Source organism: Doryrhamphus excisus, chromosome 2 (genome assembly GCF_030265055.1).
Source record: "Doryrhamphus excisus isolate RoL2022-K1 chromosome 2, RoL_Dexc_1.0, whole genome shotgun sequence".
Lineage (NCBI taxonomy): Eukaryota > Metazoa > Chordata > Actinopteri > Syngnathiformes > Syngnathidae > Doryrhamphus > Doryrhamphus excisus.
The window spans coordinates 2,563,919-2,588,691 of NC_080467.1; the positions used below are offsets into that span (position 1 = coordinate 2,563,919).

General features: G+C 42.4%; 2 protein-coding genes across 14 annotated transcripts in view; both read right to left on the minus strand.

Annotated features, from left to right (window-relative positions):
* Positions 1-2,130, minus strand: part of LOC131103098 (sorbin and SH3 domain-containing protein 1) — a 49,930-nt gene extending 47,800 nt beyond the window's left edge. For 6 of the 7 annotated variants that reach the window (XM_058049051.1, XM_058049059.1, XM_058049077.1 and 3 more), the window contains exon 1: positions 1,926-2,032. In XM_058049051.1, coding sequence (XP_057905034.1) covers positions 1,926-1,964 — 39 coding nt within the window. In that variant the 5' untranslated portion in view covers positions 1,965-2,032. Of the gene's footprint in view, positions 1-1,925 lie in introns of all 7 variants that reach the window. The other variant, XM_058049087.1, reaches the window with a different exon arrangement.
* A 731-nt stretch (positions 2,131-2,861) lies between these two features.
* Positions 2,862-24,041, minus strand: pik3ap1 (phosphoinositide-3-kinase adaptor protein 1). 7 transcript variants are annotated; one of them, XM_058049161.1, is made up of 20 exons: positions 12,436-12,745; positions 11,967-12,239; positions 11,487-11,605; positions 10,998-11,215; positions 8,865-9,290; positions 8,188-8,429; positions 7,939-8,083; positions 7,230-7,372; positions 7,022-7,154; positions 6,207-6,403; positions 6,000-6,120; positions 5,859-5,921; positions 5,527-5,775; positions 5,410-5,463; positions 4,739-4,932; positions 4,602-4,657; positions 4,361-4,557; positions 3,720-3,790; positions 3,361-3,458; positions 2,862-3,008 (listed from the first exon to the last, which is right to left on the minus strand). In XM_058049161.1, exons 4-20 carry the CDS (start codon positions 11,026-11,028, stop codon positions 2,894-2,896), a joined length of 2,535 nt encoding a protein of 844 aa, XP_057905144.1. In that variant the 5' UTR covers positions 11,029-11,215; positions 11,487-11,605; positions 11,967-12,239; positions 12,436-12,745; the 3' UTR covers positions 2,862-2,893. The 7 variants fall into 7 exon arrangements, with proteins under 7 accessions (XP_057905144.1, XP_057905124.1, XP_057905104.1 ...); XM_058049141.1 differs by lacking the exons at positions 4,361-4,557; positions 4,602-4,657; positions 4,739-4,932; XM_058049121.1 differs by lacking the exons at positions 2,862-3,008; positions 3,361-3,458; positions 3,720-3,790 and having other exon boundaries at positions 4,399-4,657; positions 10,998-11,314.
* Positions 24,042-24,773: the final 732 nt, after the last annotated feature.

A 24,773-nucleotide genomic window follows, 5' to 3' on the forward strand; every position in this document is an offset into this window, starting at 1 on the left:
ATAATGATGCTCATACCAATACCGACTTCCTGCTTCTCAAAACCAATGAGGAATAACTTATTCATATTTTTTTTTCATTTAGATTTAACTCTAGTTTGTGCATACCTGGAAGTTAGAATGACTCAAAGAATGTTGGCTAAGTGTAGATTTGTCCTTCCCAAATATCATGGCATAACTACGATGGACAAAACAAATAAATCGGGGTTTACTAGTTGACTGAACTGATGTCTTCAACAATAGCAAAGGGCGGGTCACTCAGCTCCATCATTGTACTTTTCAAACGCCATGGTGCTAGGAACAAGCCCCGGGCATGGCAGCGATGCTGGCATTTCAGGTGGCTGTGATGAAGTTTGATGTTTTGGTTTTTTGACCTCATTGTGGAATGCTTGCAGAGCATTTGGTGAAATGGACCCCTGAATACAAACTCCTTGTTTACTTTGGAGACCACCTCTTTAACACCATTTGCAATCAAGCAAAAGACATCAAAACCAAAATGAAATATCCCTTTTCTCGCTCCACTGACCCAGGCTGTGTGGGCACAGATCCACATGCACTTTGCTGTCTATCAGAGCCTCATCTTCCGGGACCTGCTGTGCCATAGTCCCGGTCGTTGGCGTAATGACCGACACAAAGAATTGGAATCCTTTCAACAGTTGAAGACTTCCAGACATTCCAAAATAGCATTCTTAATCCCTGTCAAACTGGGAAGGGACAGACACTCCCACACGTGTATTGAACACGCTAACCACAGACACCATCAGTAATACATACATACTACATACATAAATACCACGGAGAAAGGTGCTTTGTTGTCCTCTCATTTTGGCAGCGCATCGGACACACAAGCACCAGCACCCAATCTTTTGGTCCTTGATCAGACGTGGCATGTTGGCTTCCATCTGTCCCGACACGCATTTGATTATTTATTTCTTTGACTTGAATATTTTATCAAGCTCGTACGGAGTCACATTACACACATCTCTTGGGCGGAAGGAGCAAATCCAGTCATCGGAGAATAGCGTGAATGGGAGTGAGGGAAGTGTGACTGAGGGAATTTCTCATTTCGGCTCATGAAAACCAATCAATATCCGAGCAACAGCAACTCTAATGTACACATTTCACACATTACACATTTCATGAGTAGTAGTTGTGGTTTTTCAACACAAATGCGCCGTGAGCCAGTTGTCACATGCCATCTTCTCTTCTGTTTGTTTTGGTAGAGTTCAACATTTGTGCTGCCTGTGTCAATAAGAGCATGGAGCACTTCATCATGAACACATCATCATACTACTGGACCTTACGTAACGCCGCCACTCAGGTGATGCTTGCATAGGGAGATCACAATAAAGGTCAAATAATGTTGACCTCACATGATATGACATACAAATACAGGCGTATGTGAGGTAGGATATATGATATTGAGACAGATCCATATTCATAGATTAATCCACAATAATCAGCCAATGACACAGATTCCATCAACTATTTGGTGCATCAGAGAATGCTCCTGATTTGAATCTCCAAGCACCATCATGTCTTCTCATGTGGCCATGAAATGGCTCAGATGGCAGCAATCTTACCCAATACACGTCAAATGAAGGCAAATAGCACTAAAAGGACAATCTGTTTCTGTAATCCGCAATAAAAGTCATATGGACTGGGCATGCCGCACTGTTCCACTGTCCAACTGTTCTACCAGGAGCGTATCTCTGCCGCAGCAACTGTCCCGACAGCAAAAAGCTGCCGTGGGATACAAAATAAAACCCAAGTGGATCACACAAACAAGCTTCGGTAGGAAGAAATCCGCTCCATTGCCATTTAATGATTAAATGGTGGTGATTTTAATCAGCGACAGTCCAGTAAAGTCCTTGGCGCCAAGCTAAAATGAATATTATGAATAGAATATGAAGGAATCCTGTTCTTACCTGTGTTTGCTGGTGGTAATCCAGTGTTGTGATGCTCATGGGCTCCCTTCCCGGTGCTCGGATGGTTTCTGCCAACCAGCGTCCTGCCAGTCGTCACACACACTCACACGCACACGCACACGCACACGCTCACACGAGCACAAACATGCACGCAAAAAAACCAAAAACTCTTTCCTGTCAAGTTGCCGCGTGGACCTGTCAGCAAGACAGCTGCCTTTCACAGTAAAAGCCCGCATATATTTATTTTCATAACATCAGTGAGGAAGTAAGGTAATATAATACAGCTTCATTCACAAATACATATCCGTATATGTAACAAAATACGTTAAGACTGTGTTCTGTAGTGCAGATGCCGTTTGTAAAAACTTTAATTTGAAATTTCCTGCCGGAAGTGCAAGGTGGCTACACTTCCTGTATCTGTACATGTTGCAGTGAAACTGGTGAAACCGTGGAAAAGAAAGTTCTGTGTTGGTGTAAATGATCAACAGCGGGTCATATAAGGTGCTGATTGAAGGCTTGAATGCTTAATTACAACATATTAACACCAAACACCACACTTCGTCTGGGCCATGTACAAAAAGTGACTATGGCGCCATCTTCTGGTCAAAGTTATTTCTCGCACTATAAAACGCCCTCTTCTCTCTTCTCTTTTATTTGGACTTCACTGTACCTGAGTATGAAAAGTCAAACGTCTGATCTAAAGTAAAATGGGGGTCAAAAAGGCTAGCATGGGGCAACTCAAAATGACAACTATTGTATAAAATAAATATCATAATTCTCAGACACCTAACATGATGTCACATTATGTCACATTGTACTCTTCTTTTGGCAAATGGTGCATTACTTAAATCAATGACAGCATAATTGTCTAATTGGCTGTCTTTGTTGATGTATTTGTGCTTTTTTCCCATCTCTCCAACTCATGCATCTCACATGACGTGAACCCCCCAGGGAGACGGAGCCTCACATCACCGCTGTCGTCGTGGGACCGGAGGAGCAGAGTTTGTGTGTCTGTGAGGAGGTCTCTGAGGAGGTGCACGAGGACAGGGGATGTAGCGCTCATGCAACATGCTATCCGGGACCCTGGAAGAAACAGCAACACTACTGAATGGATACATGGTACTTGGTGTGTAGTGCAGGCGTGTCCCAACTTTATTCCACTGAGGGCTGCATATTGAATAGCCCAAAGATGCGGGCGCCATTTTGGACACAAATAAATTGTAGCCTAAATTGGAGCTCGGTAGCTTATGCTATATGCTACAGCCTGTGCATGAGAGTTGCGCAATGTGAAGTGTGAAGGTGACGGAAGGGGTTTTATTTCACGTCTCCAGGGCTCTAATAATTATTGCCAATTAAAAATTATTATTATAGATAATAAAAAGCTCTTCCATGCTCTAATTTCCTTTTTATTTTTTACCGTGCATATGTGACTCACCGTTGTGGATTGCGTGGAGGAATTCTGGGCGGTATTAGGGGAGGAACATCAGAAGGTCGTGGAGGTCGTGGTAGAGGTGGGAGGTTGTCTAAAGAGTCCTTGGACAAAACAAAATAATGTATGATGTCATTTACTCTACAGACATACAGTAAATTCATTTGAGAAAGTAACATTTTTATGACAGGACTTCAATTCATGGGTCAGTAGCCAATGCAGAAAGGACGCCACCAAGATGGATGATGTATCTGATGGTCACATGTGGTCCATTTAAGTTTGAACAAATGAGAATACTTAAAGAAATAAAGGGAAGATGATGACACCAGACTGATCAGGATTCTTCCCGGCTGTATCAGGCTCACCTCGTAATCGGGCTCGGTCCCGCTGCTGTAGCTGAGGTTGCTGTGAGTGCTGAGTCTGTTGCTCTCAGTGCCTGACGTGAAGGAGTAACAGATTTACTTGAACACACATTTGATTTCCCAACAGCTACATACCATAACCCGCACAGAAATCTTTATCCATCTTCCAGATTCTGCACCTTTTCCATGGAATTCCCGCTCCTGATCCAAACGGTCTGTTTAATACACTCCACCCCCGGAACTCCTCTAGGTACGCCCACTCCGCTGTGATTGGTCAAACTACAGAGGATTCCGGATAGGAGGTCCGTATTTACTGAGCGCAGGCAATCTGCAGCCCAAATAAGGAAGTCTGGATGGCCTTGATGTCAGTAGAACTTGGTGTTGGAAAATAAATGTCAAGCCGAGGAACCATCAGAACCGTGGAAAAAGCATAATAGGCCCCCTTTAATGACCCACCACACTTCCGTATTGCTGCAATCATTCTGGTAAAAGGGGCCCCGACCGAGTATGGAGGGCTGTGTTCATGTCATGAATTTTCAGGTGAACCTGAAAATGATCCTTTTTTCAGCTGGGATAGGCTCCAGCATACCTGAAGCTGCCCTAGTGAGGATAAGCGGTATAGAAGGATGGATGGATGGACTCACTGGATGTGCTAGATGTACTTCCTGTCTTCCAGCCGCCTCGTTGGATGAACTGGTTTGAGTGTGAAGAAGATGGCGGCACCAACCTGGGGGCGCTGTCATATACCCCACACTCATATGTCACAGTGGATCCCCAAAAGGTGTTTCTCTGCAGTGGAGCACTAATCTCATAGTCTGTTAGGAGAGACACCGCGTCAAACCTTGAATGCGTGGTATGATATAACCCCCCCCCTCATAAAGACACAAGGTATATTCATTGTGACGTCTGTTGATGCTCTGCCTTAATCTTCTCAGGTTATCCTGAAGGAAAAAAAGGCCATCAGCGCAGCACGCGTGTGGTAGATTTATGGACTGATGACTAATTAGAAGTCCTATTTCCACCTGCTGGTAGCGTACTGAGCTGGCCCTGCTCTCGTGGTCCAACTGCCAAGATCTGAAAGCTTGAACAGCTTCATCCACGGTGATCTCCCCCACTTTGACCCTCTCCTGTAACGTGATGAGCTGCCTCTGTCCGGGTGTCTTCATCCCAGCAAACGCATCATATACGGCTGTAGGGGGGTCTACAGCGGGCTGAGCTGCAGTTATGGAAAGGCACGTTTATTCCCATGTTCCGCTGAGCTAAACACGCTCTATGCAGCAAATCACGTGTCGTACAATCAAATGAATCAAGAAACACAAATAGGCATGTTCAGATGTTCAGTGGAACCTCCAAAGTGGAATGCACCTGAAGATGTCCACATAAATCCGCACACCAAAGGTCTACAAATACAACATTTGCTGCAGCTCAGTGAGTCTAAAGCTGATCTTGGCCAAGTCTGGGCTTTGCCTCTCTCTAAAATCATACGGATCTCGCTAAATCGTATGAGCCATAGGAATATTGCATAAATCAGAGATTATGAGGGCTGCAGTTTAACCCCGAAAAAGATTCTATTGTATTCACATTTTCAATGTGAAAAGCCATTTTCAAATGAAAAAATAAATTGGAGGTCAACAGGCGTCCTACAACAGATTGCATTCCGCCTTAGAAGTTCCATTGTACTCAGTCGGTTTACCTTCCTGATAGAGTTCCAGGATTTGGCTTTGGGAATCAACTTTATCTGAAAATACTGTCAAAAAGACAGTTAGTGGTCTCATCCGGGTGTGAAACGTATATCATGTAAATCTCGTACCTCTTGAAATAAACGTTTCCGGCTTTTCAGGCTCAGGCTCAATTTCAGGTCTCGGGATTGGTGCAGGAGGACGACACAGGACCGCTGCGTTGATGCAACTATGTTCATCCACGGTATCGTAGATATCTTCGCTTTTGTACGGGTCAAACTCGATGTCAGTTTCATCCAGGTCCTTCTGGTCATCGTTTTCCATCTGCTCATGTTTAGGTTTCCACCCTTCATCCCGAAGTTCTCTCTTTCCATGTTTTGCTGCAAGTTCAAAATAGACATCCATATGTTATACGGTATATACATTTGTTTTTACGAAGAACGTTGCTTTTAAAGTTGCTCACCTTGAAAAAATGTCCTCAGCATAGCCTCCTCTGGGTTTTCTACCACTGCACTCATGACTTCATCTACGGAAAAGCAGCAATATTCTCACCATGCAGATTTATTCATGCGGACAAAATATCATAAAAATGAAAAATAATTACATAGGTCATCTGCACACTCAGGGTTTATGCCCAGCATTGACACGTACATGTCATTAGGACAACCCGAGTAGCGAGCAGTGGACATCTCCTCATAGTCCTCCGTGATGTCTTCAGAGTGAGACTTGAGCATTTGTAGGGAAACAAGACACGGTCACGGGTACGCATGCATCCACAACACCCGTCATGCTTGGTCATAGTCGTACTTACTACTAATTCATCAATAAACTGTCTGAGCTCCGAGAAGCCGCTCTTCTCTGCCAGTGTGTTTGGGTAATCCCCGTTCTTGTTCATCACGCTGTAAGCCTGCAGAGCTCCAGGAATGTGAAGAAGGAAGCTTGTCAGCTTCTTCAGGCCGTACTTTGCAGCAAAGTGGAGCAGCGTGGGAAGTTCCTCATCACGCTTATCTAAAGGACGCAGGATTTGTAATAGATCACCAATCACAGCGCTGCAAATGAAATAGACCGCCACTGGAACACTGCAGAAAGAGGCGCCCAATCTGGAAGATCTAGACAGCTTTCTGGGTTATGGTGCGTAGCTGCTCTATAGCGCTCTATAGCGCAAAGAGCTAATAAGTCCCCATTAACACGGCATGAAGTCATCAAGTCAGCCATGGCATGTCCGACGTGATCCTCCCTATCCTGTGTGGAAGTGGTAAGTATGGAATAAATTTGTTCAAGGCTGGTTAGCTTGTGGCTGCACAGTGGAGAGTGGTTAGCGCACCGGCCACATAGCTAGGAGAGCCAGGTTCGATTCCCCTCTTGGACATTTCGGACCAATTAAGTGCTAGGAATGAAGGACGACTGTATTCACTTGGTGCATTATCACCACCATTAGTACTACTGTATAAGTTAGTGCAAGAACGCAATAGATTTTTGATGAGTATGGATTTGGGAAGTCTGGTTCTAAGTTCTACATTCTAACGAACATTGTTGTGTTGTCCAGCTCAGTGAATGCATAATAGCGGCAGATCCTCCTTTATTCAGAGGGAACCAGATTAGCCAAAATTGGTACACTGCACTCACATGCTGCCATATTGCGCTCCTCTATCTGTCCCATTCCAAACATTTGAAGACCAGATGCCGGCATCTTGGATTTTAATGAGCCGGTTAAAATATTGTCTAAAGACTCCGTGGAATTGGACATCACATTGAAAGCCTGGAAGCAAAAATGAAACCAAAACGTAAGTCAAGTCAAGTCCAGCAGCACCAAGATTGACTGAAGAAGACGAACCTGACAGAGGAAATTCAAAGGATCGGCAGCCTTTTCCAGACACCGACTGACTTGTCCCATGTTGGTATAGTATGTGATGGACTTTAAGCTTATGCATGATTGGTCGGCCCACAAAGCGAGTGACACCACCCCTGCAGGCATCTCTACGAGGGGAAACACAATACAGGGTTTCTATGGATTTTGGATTTCAAAATTACACACTTTTTCCTGACGCTCTCCAGACTCGTCAATCATTTAGAACTGCAACGTAAAGTATAATCGATTCATCAATGAGTATTTGATTATCCAATCAACAACTATTTTGGAATTAAATAAATGGTGGTTTGATTGAAAAAGTAACTTATACTGATTCTCATTTCCTTAGCCATCCATGGAAGCAGACCTACACACATCATCTTTGACTTTGGGAAACTGGGATCTTTTCTGATGTGTCATGGACCAAATGGACAAACTTTTTGTGTTCATATTGATTTGGCCCATGTTGAGTTTATATTTTTGTTGAGTATAAATATTATTTTCTTTCCTGAGCTGCCATTTTCCATATTGTTTCCAGATCAAATACCATGCTTTCCATATTTCCCATTCTTGCGTAGGAGCCCTGACACAATGAAGTCATACCAAAACTATGGTTATTATTATTTGTTCTTGAGTATTTTGCATGGAAAATGGGCAGCGTGATGTTGAGCTCCTTCTGACTGAAGGTACGAACCAGGTGCCTTCACACGTATGGTGTACTCGTTCACAACAATGCCTGGAACTCTTTTAGTTGCATCCTTTTTGGCGGTAAACTCCACTTCCGGTGCTGTGAGGTCATCCATTTTGTGAGTCAAGATGATGAAAATGCTTTCCTCCACCTTAACATCAAACATGACAGGATCAGTACGACACAGAAGCTAAGTCCATGGCGTGCGTTTCTACCGTTTCCTTTGGTCTGATGATGTAATGACCACACGCTTACCCCACACAGGACTTGGCTGGGTTGGACGGCGAGGCAGGCCACGTGCGAGTGTGGGCTCATTTCCTCAGTTGCTGAAACGCCCAAGGTCACATGGTTGTCACCCTTCAACTTGGCTTCCTGACGGTCTGTCGGCATCTCTTCCTGCGGGTCCTCTGAGGCTGTATCTTCATCTGAGGCTCTTGGTGTGGAATGGAGTTGATCTAAGGCTGCACATTCGTTCACATTTTCAGTCTGGAGCCTACCTTTGGGAAACAAAAAAAGTCTTATTTATTAGTCTTAAATGGCGTAGTTGTATTTTCTAACTAGGAGAATATTACATTTGTAAATAAGGAATCCTATATGGTGGAAATTGACTGATCAGGGTCGGGTCTGGAACCACTTAAGATAAATGAGGAATTACTGATATTCATATAATAAAAGATATTCATGTTAAGGTCATAATAGCAAAAAACAAAGAAACAAAAAGCGGCCTAGTAGTTATTCTGGCTGCTGGCATTCATCAAAATGCAGTTTATGCAAGATTCAACAGCAAAAGCTACGGAAGCCCCTTTCTAACTATACTTTACTGTCATTATACTTCCCTGTTAGTCTGAAGTGAACCCCTGAAATACATTTAAATTAGGATGATATTAATCATATTATTAATTATGAGGCACTTTAGCATCAAGCTGACTTACTGTTGGCGATGGTCTCCAGAATGGTGGAGACATACACAGCAGGCTCGTCCTCAGTGTCCAATTTCCTCCAAGTGGACCAGCCTTCAAAGCCAAGCATGAGTACATCATCTTCCGATACGCCACACAGCAGCACCACCACTCTGTCCGACGGCTGGAGAAGCCCGTGGAGGGCTCCCTGCAGCTCCGGCTCACATAGGATGTCCAGGAATGCTCCGGTGAGGAGAAGCATGATGCACTTGCAGCTGTGGAAACTTTCAAAGTTGCATCCGTGGAGCTTATCGGCAGGTCCGACGGAATAGAGCAAGATGGAGTTTTTCTGGAATTTCTTGGACAACTTCAAGATGTTCTGCAAATATGATGCCCATTCCCGTGCATCGGCTGTGTGCAGAATTAGCAGCTCTTGAGTTGACGGGGACGCAGGACTGGCTATAAAAAATACATTGGAGTTATTTTATTGCGTCTGGAGCTTTTTTGCTCATTTTTATTCATTTTTTTTAACCAATATTTCCACTTTCTTCTTGTACATTTTTCTCTTAATTTTTATGTCTTCATTCTCATAATACTTTGACTTTATTATCTAAACATTTACCCAACCAAATTTCCTCAAATTTCAACATTATGCTATTTTTTAAATCTTTATATTATGACTTTATTCTCCTAACATTTTGCCTTTACCGCCATAAAATTACTGTTCTTTTGTTTTGGCTTTCATGTGGGATGCAAATGGCTCCCGAGCCACACTTTGAACACCCACGCAACTACACAAACACAAGTTATGTGAACCACTACACCACCGCCGGCATCTTAAGCATCTTGAAGTAAATCTTTATTTGTAGAGGCCACATATGTTGACAGATGAGATTAGGCTGAGGGCTGAGCTTGTGACTTGCAATTCTCTGCAGTGTTTTCCTCAGAGAAAGCAACTCTTGTTTACTTTCCTGTGTAGTATATGCTCATTCCTTTTATTGACTCAAATTCTCAAGCGTTACTCAGTAAAGTGAATCCAGTATTGGATTCATGCAAAGACGCTCAAGTTTAGCATCCTAGCATTTGGCTTGGTGACGCTTGAGTCTTCCGTGAGTCATTGAACCTCCAGCCAGCATAGCGCTGCACGTTGTTAGCCCAGTCAGGAGTCACCCACGGAAGTGGATCGGGGACTCAAGCCACTTGTCATCGGGCGCCTGCACAGAAGCTCGCGTCTTCCCGAGTCTTCGTTCATTTTCTACCGCTTATCCTCGCTAGGGTATGCTGGAGCCTATCCCAGCTGGACTGGTGGCCAGCCGATCCCAGGGCACATATAGACAAGCATTCCCACCCACATTCATACCTATGGACAATTTGGAGTGGCCGATTAAACTAACCTTTATCTTTTTGGAATGAAAGTGGAGTAAGTGGAGAAAACGGCGAGAATATACAAACTCCACATAGTATGAGGTTTGAACCCTGATCTTGTAGACCTCCTCCCTGTAGAGGTATAATAACAAAATGCATTTTGTATTCTAAAGATGTACTATAGTCTTAAACCTCCCTGATCTATAGCCAGACCATGTCCATATAATTAATCCCATTAATCCCATCAATCGTGGTAATCAGCACAAACATTATGCTAATGATGCAGGACAGAGGCCATATTATGTGCTATTTTGTGTGTCGAAGCTGCTAATGTTCATCACGGTAATGCTCTACAACATACCAGCTGTCTGGCTGTGGAACGTCAAGGTGAGTGGGCGTCGAGTGTGAATGTCCAAACTGTTAGCTATTTCAGCACCGAGCGTCCACAAGGAGTTGTACAAACATTACAGTGTCAACACCAGTCCGGGTCATTTTGTTTGACTCATTAAAGTGCTTAATCCCATCAAGTTCACCTCTGTGCTCGCTAACTGGGAAACAAACCTGACACCAGTAATCACCTTCATCACAGTTCCCACTGATGGCTGTGCTGAGTGACCGGATAGTAGAATTATTATTATTATTATTATTAGCATAGTCAATAGGCCGCTATACCAGGCGCCATTGAGAGTTGGACTGCTAGGAGATGATTCAATAATGACGTACAAATTTAGCCGTGGGATAATCAAATATGGCACTAAGAAGGGATATCAATGTATAGCTAGAAAGGGAGCTGCAATTTACCTGATTCCCTACCGGAGATGAGTTCTTCCATAGTTGAGATGTCTTGAAGATGTCAAATCAGCCCACAAAGAGCATCATTTGCAGAATCTGGTCCTTTATTTACCTTCCAAAAGCTGAAGCTGCCCTCTCTTCAAACGACACCAAGTTAGCTTTCACCCGCTGCCGTCGTATCAATAGCAACATTCAGTTTCCTGATTTCAACCACTCACCCCCACTTCCTGAAAGAGATGAAGAAGTGAGAAAGCACGCCACAGTCGTGTCTAAATGTGCAACATGGCGGTGATGATGCTTGGCCTCGCCGTAAGTCACCCGGACAGCTGATTATTCACATTAATTGCACCAAAAGGAGCAGCCAAGACACACACAAGGAACACACATGCACAGTTTCACATGCACGGTTTCACATGCACAGTTTCACATGCACAGTTTCACATGCACAGTTTCACATGCACGGTACGTGACACCACTGTGATGCCGTGTGGATACTACCTGCTGATTGCTGAATGGTTGTCTTTTTCCATTCAGGTATGCGCCCTGTCATTGCTTGGCAACCAGTCCAGTGTGTAGTCCCACTTGGCCCAAAGTCAGCTGCCATAAGATCCAACTGCCTGCAACCCTCAACCGCACATGTGGCACAAGTCTTGTTTATGTCTTAAATGGCTTCTTTGTTATTATTAGTATGTCCATTTTTTGGTAATATCAATATAAAGGTGACAATAGGGGTGCTATTTCATGTCTAGAGGGCTCTAATAATGTTAAAATGCTTTTTGAGGAGGTCATAAACAGCTCTTCTATGCTTTTACTATGAAAATATTCCATTAATAATCCTACTTTGCAGAAGTTCACTCATCACGGTGAGTTCTGGAACCAATCGTTATTAATAAACAAAGCATTACTGTAAAGATAAACAACACAAACTCTGGCAAAGCATAAAACACAACTTTTAACAAGCTTTTGAAACATGATCACCTCTTTCAGGAACAAATACACCATGTAGTTTGACATCAAATAGTAGTTCTAGATGTGGAAGGACGTCTTGGGCTGGTAGACCTAGGACTAGGTTTCAAGCAGGAGGGCGCCATTGCCACAAGAGGGCAGCAGACAACCACGTTGACCAGCAACTGAAGTTCATCAGATGAACTGCTAGTTTAGTCAGTGTCAACTTTAGTCAACTCCCTCGGATGTGCAGCGATCGGATGGATGGATGGATTTATAACAAAAGCAACGTGGGAACTAAAAGGGCTTCAAACAGATACAAAATGCAATCAATTACTGGTCATATACAATAACATTATGTCTACAAATTTGTTTTTATCATTAACCCTTTTTCTTTATAATCAGGCAACACATTCATGATTAACATCAGCTGGTACAGCAAACTGTAAACTAAGACACTAGGAGACTGAAACGAAAATAATACAAAACACATATACTGTACCTTAATGGTATGGTATACCACATGTACCTTAATGGCTGTACAAATGCCTTAGGAGGGAATTATAGACATGATCCTTAACCTTTAGCACCTATTAATTAGCCTTTGATCTCTAAATATTTAGCTTATTTTCTATTGGTGTAACGGCTAAACGTGCACGTGTGGAAACGACGATATTACGGGACATTAGTTCCGCCTCATTCACTTATATGTACCTAGGTAGGAACCAAAAACGGAAACAGGTAGGAACTTAAAGCTGACAGCATACACTGACTCAAAGGCAGTTACAGTCAGCTTAGCATTTACTCTGAATAATCAATTTTTATGTAAACAAATGCTGGAACAAATACATTTGTGTAGTATTTAGCATGTCTTTTTTAAGCTTTTGACAGAATTGGTATGGTTTATTTGTTTCAGACATTAAGGAACATCAGAAAAGAAGTAGGAAGAAGCGGTTGTTGACACTTACAATGTTTATATATTGTAGATAAACAGACGATGATGACACATTCACCCCAATACTTGGTATAACTGAACATTTTACAGTATTTACAGTATTTATCCAGTATTTACTACCTGCCATAAAATGCTAAAAAGAAAGTTACATCATGTCTTTGCTACTTTGGTACAACCACGCTAAGCTAAGTGAAAGCCCGAGTCTAAACAATGACCAAGTGTTTGTACTGTAAGAGCTTTTTGAGGTGAAACACGTTTTTATTTGTGTCTTTTAGCATTTTCCAGACGTATCCAGTATCCATAGTTCATGCCAATGAACACACGGTCATCATGAATGATCGCAGCCAGACTTTGGCACTCGTAAAGGATTCTGTGGCAAAAAGCTAAAAAAGCTATTGGCCACGTCCAGCCACCAAAGCGCCACATTTCTTGTAAAAAGTCTTTACATAACTGAATACACTCGTCAAATCCAAGGCAAAACCAGATGTCGGCCGGTGGCCTCAACATTTATATCCCCGTCTAGTGTATTTTGGCGTGCACCTGTATGTTTGCCATGCCCACAATCAAAGTTTCCTAATACCGTAGTTACAGAAGACAGCTTATTCACTCGGCTTGCAATAAATCCCGGCCGTGACATCAATTTACTTAGCTTTGCCTCTCTCCGGTTATACAATTAGTTTGGTTTCTACTTTGACCTTCTGCCACGGAGACCTTTCAGTGGCTGCAGCAAAAGTTCACTCTCTGGTGTTTGAAGCTGCCTGTGAAGAGCAGGGTGATCCATGACCCGTCTTTAAGAACAATTTCCTGTAGAAAACCAATCCCCTCATTTCTTCTAACCCTGCCATTAGCCACCATATGCATGACCGTCCCTTTACCTTTTCTTTGGTCTCTTTAAAACCACTATCTATTAGCTAGCTCAAGTCTAATCCCTGCGGCCTGAGTTTAATAACACAATAGTTTTGCTCCTATTTCTTAACCTTCTTATCCAACATCCTGGTTTTTACTGGCTGGAGTTTGCTCTCGTTACTCTCGTTTGTCATCATGCAAATAAAATAAAATACAGCATTTTCCCTTCCTTTTTGCATTGTGGTGCCAAACGTCTCGTTGTGACACAAACATTCATTGAAATTCATACACCAGTGTTGGCAGCGCAACAGGTGGGTGAAGTGCCTTGCCTGGGGACACCACAGTGCCCGAGTCGAGGAAGCCGGGATCAAACCGCCAACCTTCTGGTTTCTGGACGACCTGCTGTACCTCCCGCTGCCACTGCTGCCCAAGTAATATTACAAGATGAAGTGGCATTTATCCATCAGGGAACATGTTTAAATATGTCAGACCATGGTAGTATTTAACCCTGTGAAGGTGGTTGGTGTGTACGTGCTGTTATTGTTATTATATATAATAGGGGGGCCTATCATCCATCCTGACATTTCAACAAGTGCAGTTTTGCAGCATCACTTGCGTCAAGGAAGTAGTGATGATACGATCGAGGGTAGTGAACTCTTCCCTTAACTCTCGTCAATACTGACTTTCAGCAAAGGTCGTTTACTTTGTTCCGTTATCTTATTCTCTATTTTCACGCTTAGACCTAGAATTTGGGGGATTTTTTTTAGTTGTACTTCCAAAAATATTGAAAGACAAGTCATACGTCGTATTCTGGTCACTAGATGTCAGTAATGACATAAAACATTGATGAGACGTGACTTTAACCTAACCTAGCACACTAGTCAGCCATGGCCATTTTACTGCTTAGATAGCAGTGAAGAGCTCCAAAGGAAAAAAAGTTGGACATCCAATGTGCCCCCCCCCTCGTTTACTGTAGTGTACTTCCCCATTGTGAGAAAGCTCCAGCTCATATTAGCGCTGCCTTGCTGTTTCGGGGGTCTACTCTCATAGCGAAGGACACTAGAAACAAAGGCCAATCTGAGGAAGCAGAGTGCAATCTTGAAATGGAAAACTAAAATGGGGAGCGGGTCTCTAGTTCAAATGTTATTTGGCCCATAGCTGGCCAAAAGAAAGGGATTGTGTTTGGTTTCTCATTGAAAGTCACCAGCAGCGCTCATTGTGATAAGAAAATAAGTCTAAAGTTACCTGATCTGGTATAATGCCCACCAATTACCACTCCATTGCACTTCATTACAGGGCTGTAATAGGGCCGGGGGTCGGGGCTCGGGAAATTGAGTGGTCATTGATAATATGATAAAAACTGACGGTGAGAGTGCTCCTCCGACAAATTATTGAAATTTACAGTTGCTAGTGAAACACTATCACCTCATTTGGTAAGCAGCCGGCAGATCCTCCGACACAATGAGAGGCACACAGAGAGAAATTCTAAACGATCACGGAATAGTTTTAGTCCGATTTGTGCATGTTGTCTGTTTTAGGAAACATCTCAGGTAACACGTAGCGCTCCGACAAGAGAGAAATACAGTATTGTTTTTATTCCCTGCACTCTTACTGCGGTTGCGTTGACACCGGGATGCTAATAGAATATGTCAAAATGTAAAAAAAACACAAATAAAGCACAAAATCTCCTCTTGTTTGCCTTAAAGCGTTTTTGTTTGGAGGTCCCTTGAATAAATCAATCAAATAAACTGGCGTCAGACATACATTTTCTATCCATCCAGGTAATCAGATTGTGTTTACCCGGATGGGAACTATCCTAAAATGTTATTAAACTTGAAATGGAGTTTAGGTGTGGAATAACTAGGTGCAGAAAATGATGAGCAAACGGAAGGATAAGAATCCAATTACTATTAAGCAAGCAACGCATTGACTGGTAAAGAGGAAAATAGCTTTGACATTTCCCATCTACGCCCCCCCCCCCAACGTCGCACAGCTCAGTTCAATTCTGGTGGACACGTGCTAGTCAAAGCTTGGGGTGATGTGGTACTGCACGATATGCTTAATGTGGTACGCTGGATGGTACATTGAAACAATGCAGTGTCACTTTTTTTTGTATTATTGGAATCGAACATTTTGTGGATTTTATTGCATACTTAATTGTTGGGGTGTCACAGGACACTTGGGTCACAAGGCAAGGTGGGGCTGGGTCTGTGAAAACGAGACAAGATCAGATTTGAACATTATTACAAGGTTGTGACTCACGGTGTCATCTTACAAAGAATGCAATAATCATCACACAGCAACTTAACACCCAAAAGGCAGCTCAGAATTATTAAGCCAAGTACCAATATGAGTTTAAAATGAAAAAACACAACTATTTTAACTTATTCCCATAATGCTTTGTTCTCAGCAGTTCATTGGCCAAAGGCTGCCATGGGCGGCCCCCAGAGGGATTTTGGCGTTCTTCGTAAGCTCGCCATTGGCTCCTGCTAAAGGAAGAGCTACCTTTCTTCACTGACTCACTCGTGAGCGGCACAGTATTTACACAAGTAGTAGTAGTTTTGAAGTATCGGAACCATCCCCAGATCAGAACATGGGATATAAATCTACCAATCCATATACCACCTTGCAAATAAAGTGTAAAAGTAACTGCAGACAATGTCGTTAAAAATGCGCCTTTTTCAGCACTCTTAATAATTCAGGCGAAGACCATCAAGTCTTTGCTGGATGGAGAGAGAAATATAATTTATGGACCACTTAGAAGACCAGTTAAGTTTATCTGAGCTATCTAAATAGGCAATATATTCAATGCATGGTTCATTGATCAAAAGTGTTGTGGAACAACTTATCCGGCAGCCATCTTGAACTACTATTTAAAGACCATTTGCTTTCATCTGCAGTCTCCACTCAGCTGAAAAGCACTACAACAAGATAAGACAGTCAATTTGGATGTCAGCTCTGTAATCACGCTGGCCAGCAGATAAGTGCAACTCCTATTTATTTATATGGAAACCCTGTTCGTCTCGTTCAAGATAATAGTTTCATTTTCCAGACAAAGTTTGCCAGTTATCCCGATTGGGGAGCAAATGGGACATATTTCTGCTTCATTAGGATTCGCTGGCTTGACAAAGATGGATGCAGGTGATGAATTCACAATAGCGTAGGCAATACGAGGCGTTCCATCGAGGTTTTTAACTTAGAAGAATTAAGAATTACTGACTGTGGGGAACGCAAAGGAATAGAGATTACGATTACCTTCACATGCCCACCACTTCTTTTGGGCTCAGTGGATCGTGTATGCGTTATGAAAACTCCAGATGAGATGAAATTGCTCATAAATGCTGTATATACTACGTATAGTAAAAGGTAGTAGTACACCGATATTTCTGCTAATATTGTATGATATATTTTTATGGACGAAACAACAACTTTACTCTCCCTTCCAAACTCATCTAAACCGCTGACAACAAAAGTGAGAAGACCCTTAAGTGGAAATGTCCAAATTGGGCCCAATGAACCATTTTCATTCCCGGGCGTCATCTCCACATCTCAGGTGTGTTTGGGGACAGGTGTGTTCAAAATGCTGTTGTTGCTCCTGTGCTGGTCACTGGAAGTTCAACTTGCAATCATCGCAAAGAACTTCGAGGACGTGGACAAAAGAATGGTTGCTTTATATAAAAATACCACGAGGTGGTCTGCACGCCTGCCACTCAGAAGGAAGCCGCTCCTGGAGATGAAGCACCAACACTTTGAGGAAACAAGCGAGTGTTGCATCCTATGGTCTGATGAGACCAAGATAACCTGATTTACTTCAGATAGAGCCGAGTGTGGGGAGCCGTGCCTGCTGAGGCGTACAAAGACGCTACGGTCTTGTCTACAGTCAAGCATGGGGGTGTGAGTGCCACGGTCTGGGGCTGTGGGGGGGCTGCCGGGGCTGGGGAGCCACGGTTCACACAGGGCATCATACTTTGTTTTTGTTGTCACCATTCTCACAAATCTTCCTTAGGAAACTGGCCTCCAAGGCCAACATAGCCACCTCAAACCCCCCCCCCCCCCCCCCCCCCCAAATGTAAAATGGTGAACAAACTAAACTAGTACTAGTACTAGTACTAGTACTAGTACTAGTACAAGTACAAACTACTTGGCATGCGTTTGTCAACACTACATGTATGCTGGTAGACACCAATAAATGGTGGCCACATCCAACCCGCTTCCACTGTCCACATCCCAGGCGTGAGACAGTACAAAAGCCCCCACTGGGATAGGCTCCAGCATACCTCTGCCACCCTAATGTGGATAAGTGGTATAAAAATGGCTGCCTTCAGCCCCCTCTAGAAGTCCTTTCCATAAGCGAGGGGGTTGCACTGCCACTCAAAGGCACCAGAGGTCAGGGCTCCCCCACAAATGAGCCGCCAAGCTGTGCCCCCCCCCCCCATGCCAGACAGGAAGACCACTGCTTCCCAGAAATAGAATTGAAAGTTAGCTTCAAACATTATTGCATATGTAAAGGATTTGTAATTCCATGAGGATAAAAATGGAATGGCTTTCAAATGATTTGAAATGACAGAAACACTTTTTGTGTCATGAAACGATGATATTGGGGCCTTTTTGGCATGACCTGTGTTACATGTACTGTATTTATACAATTTGTATTTGTGTTCAAATATCCAAATATCCAGCAAATAGCTTACAATGAACTTGTGTGTAAAGTTTTCCATTAAAAAGCTGCTAAACAGTGAAACATCCATCATGTTAAGCTGTCACTCCACCAAAGCTGACGTCCAGGCGGCGTGCTGCGTGTGGAAGCGTAGTGCTGCCAACTGACCACTGAAGATAAACACGCTGAAGGATATGGCTTAGTGGAATTTACCATCTGATGGGTCACACCACTCTTGTTGGGACGGGGCTTCTGCCAGCGCCAATGAAGATCATGTCTGCAATGCAGGCTCAAAATGTTGTTGTATATATCAGTTCCCATATAAAAAACATCTACTGTACACGTTTTATATGATATTATATTATAACTTTATATTGCTGTATAAACAGTACACACACACAATTTTACAGAATTTGGTGCCTTATGTAATAGTGCCTTATATTTACATCCATCTACTTTCTATGCAGCTTAGCTCTACTACGGTCACGGGTATGCTCAGGTCTCCTAGCTGTGTGGCCTGCACACCAACCACTCGTCCACCGTGCAGCCCCTGTTTCAAATTTTGACCATCAGAAATAATGGCAATCCCAAAATGTTCCCAAAACAGCTTGTGTAGTTTGACTATCACAAAGAACACAATTGAGAATCCACATAAAAACATGAAGGATGAATGGAAACCTTAAAGTTTAAGGTTTAAGTTAAGGTACATTTAAGTTCAACCACCAGAGTACTTTCTTTAATTCAGTTTCTCATCACAATGACACAAAAAGGAGCCTAAGAAAGTGTGGCATCTTGATAAAGAAGGTGATTACGTAACGCTGAATTCAAGAAATAACTCATGACCAAACAGGAAGTTGGTGTCCGTGTGGTGTCTCGCTGTCTTATCTCTTTGATTCATCATTTATGTGTACTTAGAATTATTTTATGCATGTACAACTACAAACGTTAACATTTTAGGAGTCAACTGCATAGATGTAGCTGACATCCATTTCCTTTAGCCATCTCGCTAGCAAGCACATAAGAATACATTTAAAACTCACACGTAACACGACAAGATGTTTGCCGTATCGCATTCCAACCACAAAATGGAAGCATACCAAGACACACGTTTTTTAACATTTTTAACATTAGCCGAAAACCACACTAACCGTAGTGAGCCCTAATACGCTAATATGCTAACATGCTAATATGCTAATATGCTAATATGCTAATATGCTAATATGCTAATAATGTCACGTAGGGTGTCTTTTGGTAAACAAAACATTTGTGATCTTTGGAGTTGTTTTATGTGAAAACATGTTTGCTAATGCTCAGCCTGAGATGTCAATTAGCTAATGCTAACAGGCCTACTAGCGGTGTGAAACGAAGCCTGGCCCCCCCCTTGCCGCTCCTTTGCCTGGCCCCCCTTGCGGCTCTTTTCTGTGTTTCAGGTTGAGTCCGTCTGACAGCCAAGAGTACCACAGTAACCGAGTACTTCCTGAGCCTCGGTTAGGCAGGTAACATATACATACATGTATGTAACCATGGCGTACGGCTAAGTTCACATGCAATAAAGCAATTCATCAATGAATAATATTGAAGGAAGGATGGAAACATCCTTTGATTCCAGCCTCTCAAATGTCAATCATTTTACATGACCTGAGTCATCCAGCAAGGCACACTTATGGTTTATGATTATGGTTGTGTTTTCGGTAGAACAAGAGATTGATTGACACATGTCAGCTTTGTTTGATGCCAAACAGTGATTGGCATTTATGCGCCTTTTGGGATATAGTGTGGACCAAAACACAAACTGTTTACGTTTGCTTCATATTGATTTGGTCCACCTATGGCCTAGCCGATTCCATGAAACCATAAGCTTCAGATTAAAAAATCATCTTTAGTCGCAGCCCTAATTTACATCATGAGTAAAAGGTATATATCATCGTTAACGTTAGTGTGTCAAATGTCACATTTGATAGCCGGTATAAAAGTAACGGTATGCTAATCAAGCCGATGTCTAATCACATTTGTTTCTACTAAGACCAACGAAGAAGAAGATGGAGCAACTGCTATCAAAGAAGCTTGAGCACCACGCGTCCAAGCCCGTGGAGAACACCAGCATCAGTTTTCCATTAACGCTAATCTGTTGTCTCCTTTTTGCAGACAGGAAATGTATTCCATTATGCAAGCTAGCCCCTTTTCTCCGACGTCACTGACAACATCACCACTGGGCGGATTACGAGAGAAATCAATAAGAGCACCGGCTTCACGAATCCACGTTTGATACGCGTGTTCGTCAGGAGCTCATTCAGGCTCCGTACGTCGGCTGCGTGCCGTCAGCCCCGATCAGGAAGTCACATCTTTGGGACAGAAATGGTGACTTTATTCAAAGCCAATGAGCTGGCGCTAAATGTCCACTATCATCCAAATAAGAAGAAGATGTTCCTGATTTGCCGCAACTTTGGTAAGCGTAGACTTTGCACTTTGAGTTGGAAAGAGGAGGCAAGACCAAGCGTTCCACTCTCCGACTCTAACAAGCATAGTAATACATCAGTCAGAAGCAATAATTTGACTATTAATGAAATTCCAATTTGCCTTCAGTGCATTTCACGTTGACATTTTCCACATTGCAACAGCGCTTTGATAAAGTTTTTAAAATGCAAAAACGCATCTAAGAGGCTAAAGACCAGCCCGGGTGTCAGCATGCCTGGCAGAGGACTATGGTACTTAATTTTTATCGGCGTTGGCCCGAGGCATCGCAAGCCTGAATGTTAACATTGGCTCCATTTTCATTATCATCACACGATTATGGATTTTACTGCGTTTAGCTGATAATACAACTCTGCGCTCACCTTAAACGCGCTGGCTCCGAGGTTTCATTTCTGTCCAAATGAAATTTTCATTTGACAAACACGTATAATTAGGCAGCACTTCTTATTCAGTGTCAGTCTGTTTTCTGATTGAACTTCCAGCAATTTGCTGCCGCTAAATGAGTTGGAATAATTTCCATTCTCCGTGTCTCCGGGACATTAGCTTTAGGAGCGCTAAGTGGCAGCGTGCTTTTTGAAGTTGCTGATTATTTGATGCCACCCTGGTCCACCTATACATTTTTCGGCTAACTTCAAAGTTAACAAAGAAAAAAAAGCTGGCCTGCCTCGTTGCCTGCCTCGGAGTACAATGGACGCTTGAAAGTGTTTTTGCCCGGGTCTAGAAGGCACGGCGAAAATGACTTTAATAAGTGTGTCGTTCACTTCGTTAGCTTCAATGCTCTTTGCTCCTTCACTTTAGTTCTTTGATGTGGCCTCGTTTATTCGACTCAATGAGCGGATTTGTTTCTCAAACCGTACACCTAATAACTAATATTGCAATATCGCTTTCATTAAACCTCCTAATTGCTACGCAAGTCCGAATAATAATAATAATAATAATAACAATAATAACAATAATAATAATAATAACAATAATAATAATAATAATAATAATAATAATAATAATAATAATAATAATAATAACAATAATAATAATAATAATAATAATAATAATAATAACAATAACAATAATAACAATAACAATAATAATAATAATAATAATAATAATAATAACAATAACAACAATAATAATAATAATAATAACAATAACAATAATAATAATAATAATAATAATAATAATAATAATAACAATAATAACAATAATAATAATAATAATAATAATAATAATAATAATAATAATAATAATAATAACAATAATAATAATAATAATAATAACGCGTTTGGGGAAAACCAGGTTTCCAAAGATTTCCCCTCTAATGGATTTGCTGGATGATGTACAATGTGAAAACCAGCGTGGATTGCGGCAGGCTTAATCCAGCCCCCCTCAGCATATAAATACCAACACGGAGGGAATAGGCTGTATAAACAGTGCGAGGGCAAATGCCATGCAGGATCCCAAATAAAGCTCAATGTGGGATTGATGAGAGGAAATGGGGATTTTGACAATGTGATTAAAATATGGGAGCAGTGGTAAAAAGAGAATCATTTACGCGGGTATAAGAGCCCCGCGTGTCAATAAGGGCCAGAATTACATTTCATTATCATAAATACGGGAAGCCAAATAGCGGCTGGGTTACGGAGAAGTTGAAGAATGAGACAGTGATCCTCCAAACCGGCACGTTCTCTTTCCATGAGGATAATCTCCATCTTTCCCAGACTATTTTCCCCACAAATGTTTGGAAACCACAATCATGTCAATGAATGGCGCTTTGAAAAGACCTCGTGCTCTTGATGTTCTAATTAATAACAGAGCCACACGCAGATATTAGACTACTCAAATAAGCTCATATAATAACTCAGGCATCACGAAAGAATTCCACGGATCCAAAAGGAGCGTTGTGCACATGTAATTCATTTTCAGTCCACTCATATTTCCGGCCTTCAACTTGTATACGTAAGGCGGCAGCTTTGTCAGCGCTCGTGTTCCCGAACAAGCGTTTAGTCAAATGTCCTGGTTTTACCGATAACATGAGAGCTTTGTTCTCAAAACAACTTGGTCATGGTTTGCTTGATTATTTGTGTAATATTACCCAGATATGATTGGTCACTTAAGAAGACCATCTGGGAAGGACTTTGTGGCGCTCAGTTAGACAAACCGTGCAATTTCCTCGACTTTAAACAACACGGAAACGCCATGTTGTGGCTTGATGGACGATACATCGCCACATCATAATGGAGAAATAGCAGGGATGGAATCGGATGGCGTAACATCCTATTTTTTACCATTATCCTGACGCTATGGACATCGGAGTGTGGGATTATTTCCACGTTTCGCAAACAAAAAGCAAAAGTAAAATGAAACGCGTCATGCGGTGTAACTTTTGTATATCTTGTATTTTGCAGTACAGTTTTCCCTCGCCACTTCACGGATCAAATTTTGCAGCTTTACTCTTTCATCAAACCTATTACTGTTTTTTTTTGCATCGTTGTTTACACGCTAGCTAGCTAACTAGGCTAAGTGAAGGTAGCCACATAGCTACCTCCATAGTTAAAAACTCCCATATACACGTCCGCTAATTGAAGACCAAAGCAATCAATGGTGTCTCAGGACCAGTAAATCAGGTGTAAGATGTGTAGTCACATGACATCATTGGGAAGTCCAATTGTTTGTTTTGAAAGTAATGAATGCAATTTTTGTATGTAGTGCATTCTTATTAAATTATTAACAGATTTGTATTTTAACCAAGCCAAATTTTGCTTGTGAACTTTTGCAATTCAATTATTATAAAATTGACAAAAACCCAACAGTTCCCAACATTAACCTGGTAAAAAATGTAGTTCCATGAATTGAGTGTGTTAAAAAAGCTTAGGTAAAAAGGAAACAAATGAACCTTCCCAAGTTTTCCGTGTTTCCAAAGCGCTTGGGTGGGATGTGCCACCTAACTTGCTTTTCGTAGAAAGCCCTCCTAAACTCCCAGGAGAACAAAGCAGATCATTACATAAAAGCTCACCTTTGCTGACAAGCCGTGGAGCAAAACAAAAAGTTTGAAAGTAAGGAGAAGAGGCCGACGAACATCATCTCCCTCGGTGAGGATTTCCCAAGATTAAATCTCTCAAAGCCACTCCACAAACAGCCGTAAAGCCAAAATCAGATTCTGGTATCTCCAGCCCACAGTCTGCGTTGCCATCCATAAGAAAGCTGCTTAGCCTTGGCAGCTGGGGCATATGGGAAAGACTCCCGTGACAGGAGAGCAAAGGACAGCAAAGGACAGCAAAGGACAGCAAAGGACAGCAAAGGACAGCAAAGGACAGCAAAGGACAGCAAAGGACAGCAAAGGACAGCAAAGGACAGCAAAGGACAGCAAAGGACAGCAAAGGACAGCAAAGGACAGCAAAGGACAGCAAAGGACAGCCAGACCGAATACTAATGAACGGCGACGGCGTTAAGGAATCATTATTTCTATTATCTTATTACGCTTGAAGAAGCCTTTTCATCACTAATAGTCCAACTGATGATAAGGCGGCGGGCGTTTACTCAGCCTCAATAAGCGTAAACGTGCAGTGAAATCCCAGGTGAGTGACAGGTGCCAGCGACTGAGCCGTTAGCAGAAAGCGTTTGTTGATATAACGCTGTTTTCCTCTCTTTGAGCGCCTGATCTGCAAAGGTACACATAAAGGCCTCCTTCAGCAATGCACACACGGCACTTGGAGAGGAGTACATAAAATACCCCCCCCATACAACATTAAACAGCGGTGGAGGAGGTGCAGCGGAGGCACAAGAGGGAGGCTGGGGACTCAAACAAACGGCGGAGTGGCAAGTTTGCATTGGCCCACACCAACACGCTCCTATCTCATTAACAAACGGCTGAAATAAAAGAGCGCTTTTTTGGCTCACAGCTATAAAAAAATTA

Bases quoted from the DNA above. Each gene is read 5' to 3' on its own strand.
- pik3ap1 (XM_058049161.1), bottom strand. From the start codon at position 11,028: ATGGAAGAACTCATCTCCGGTAGGGAATCAG. The intron at 7,373-7,938 runs GTTCGTACCTTC...TTCCCCTCGTAG, and splicing joins CATACGTGTGAAGGCACCTG to AGATGCCTGCAGGGGTGGTG. The intron at 7,155-7,229 runs GTTCGTCTTCTT...TTTTGCTTCCAG, and splicing joins CTTTGAATTTCCTCTGTCAG to GCTTTCAATGTGATGTCCAA.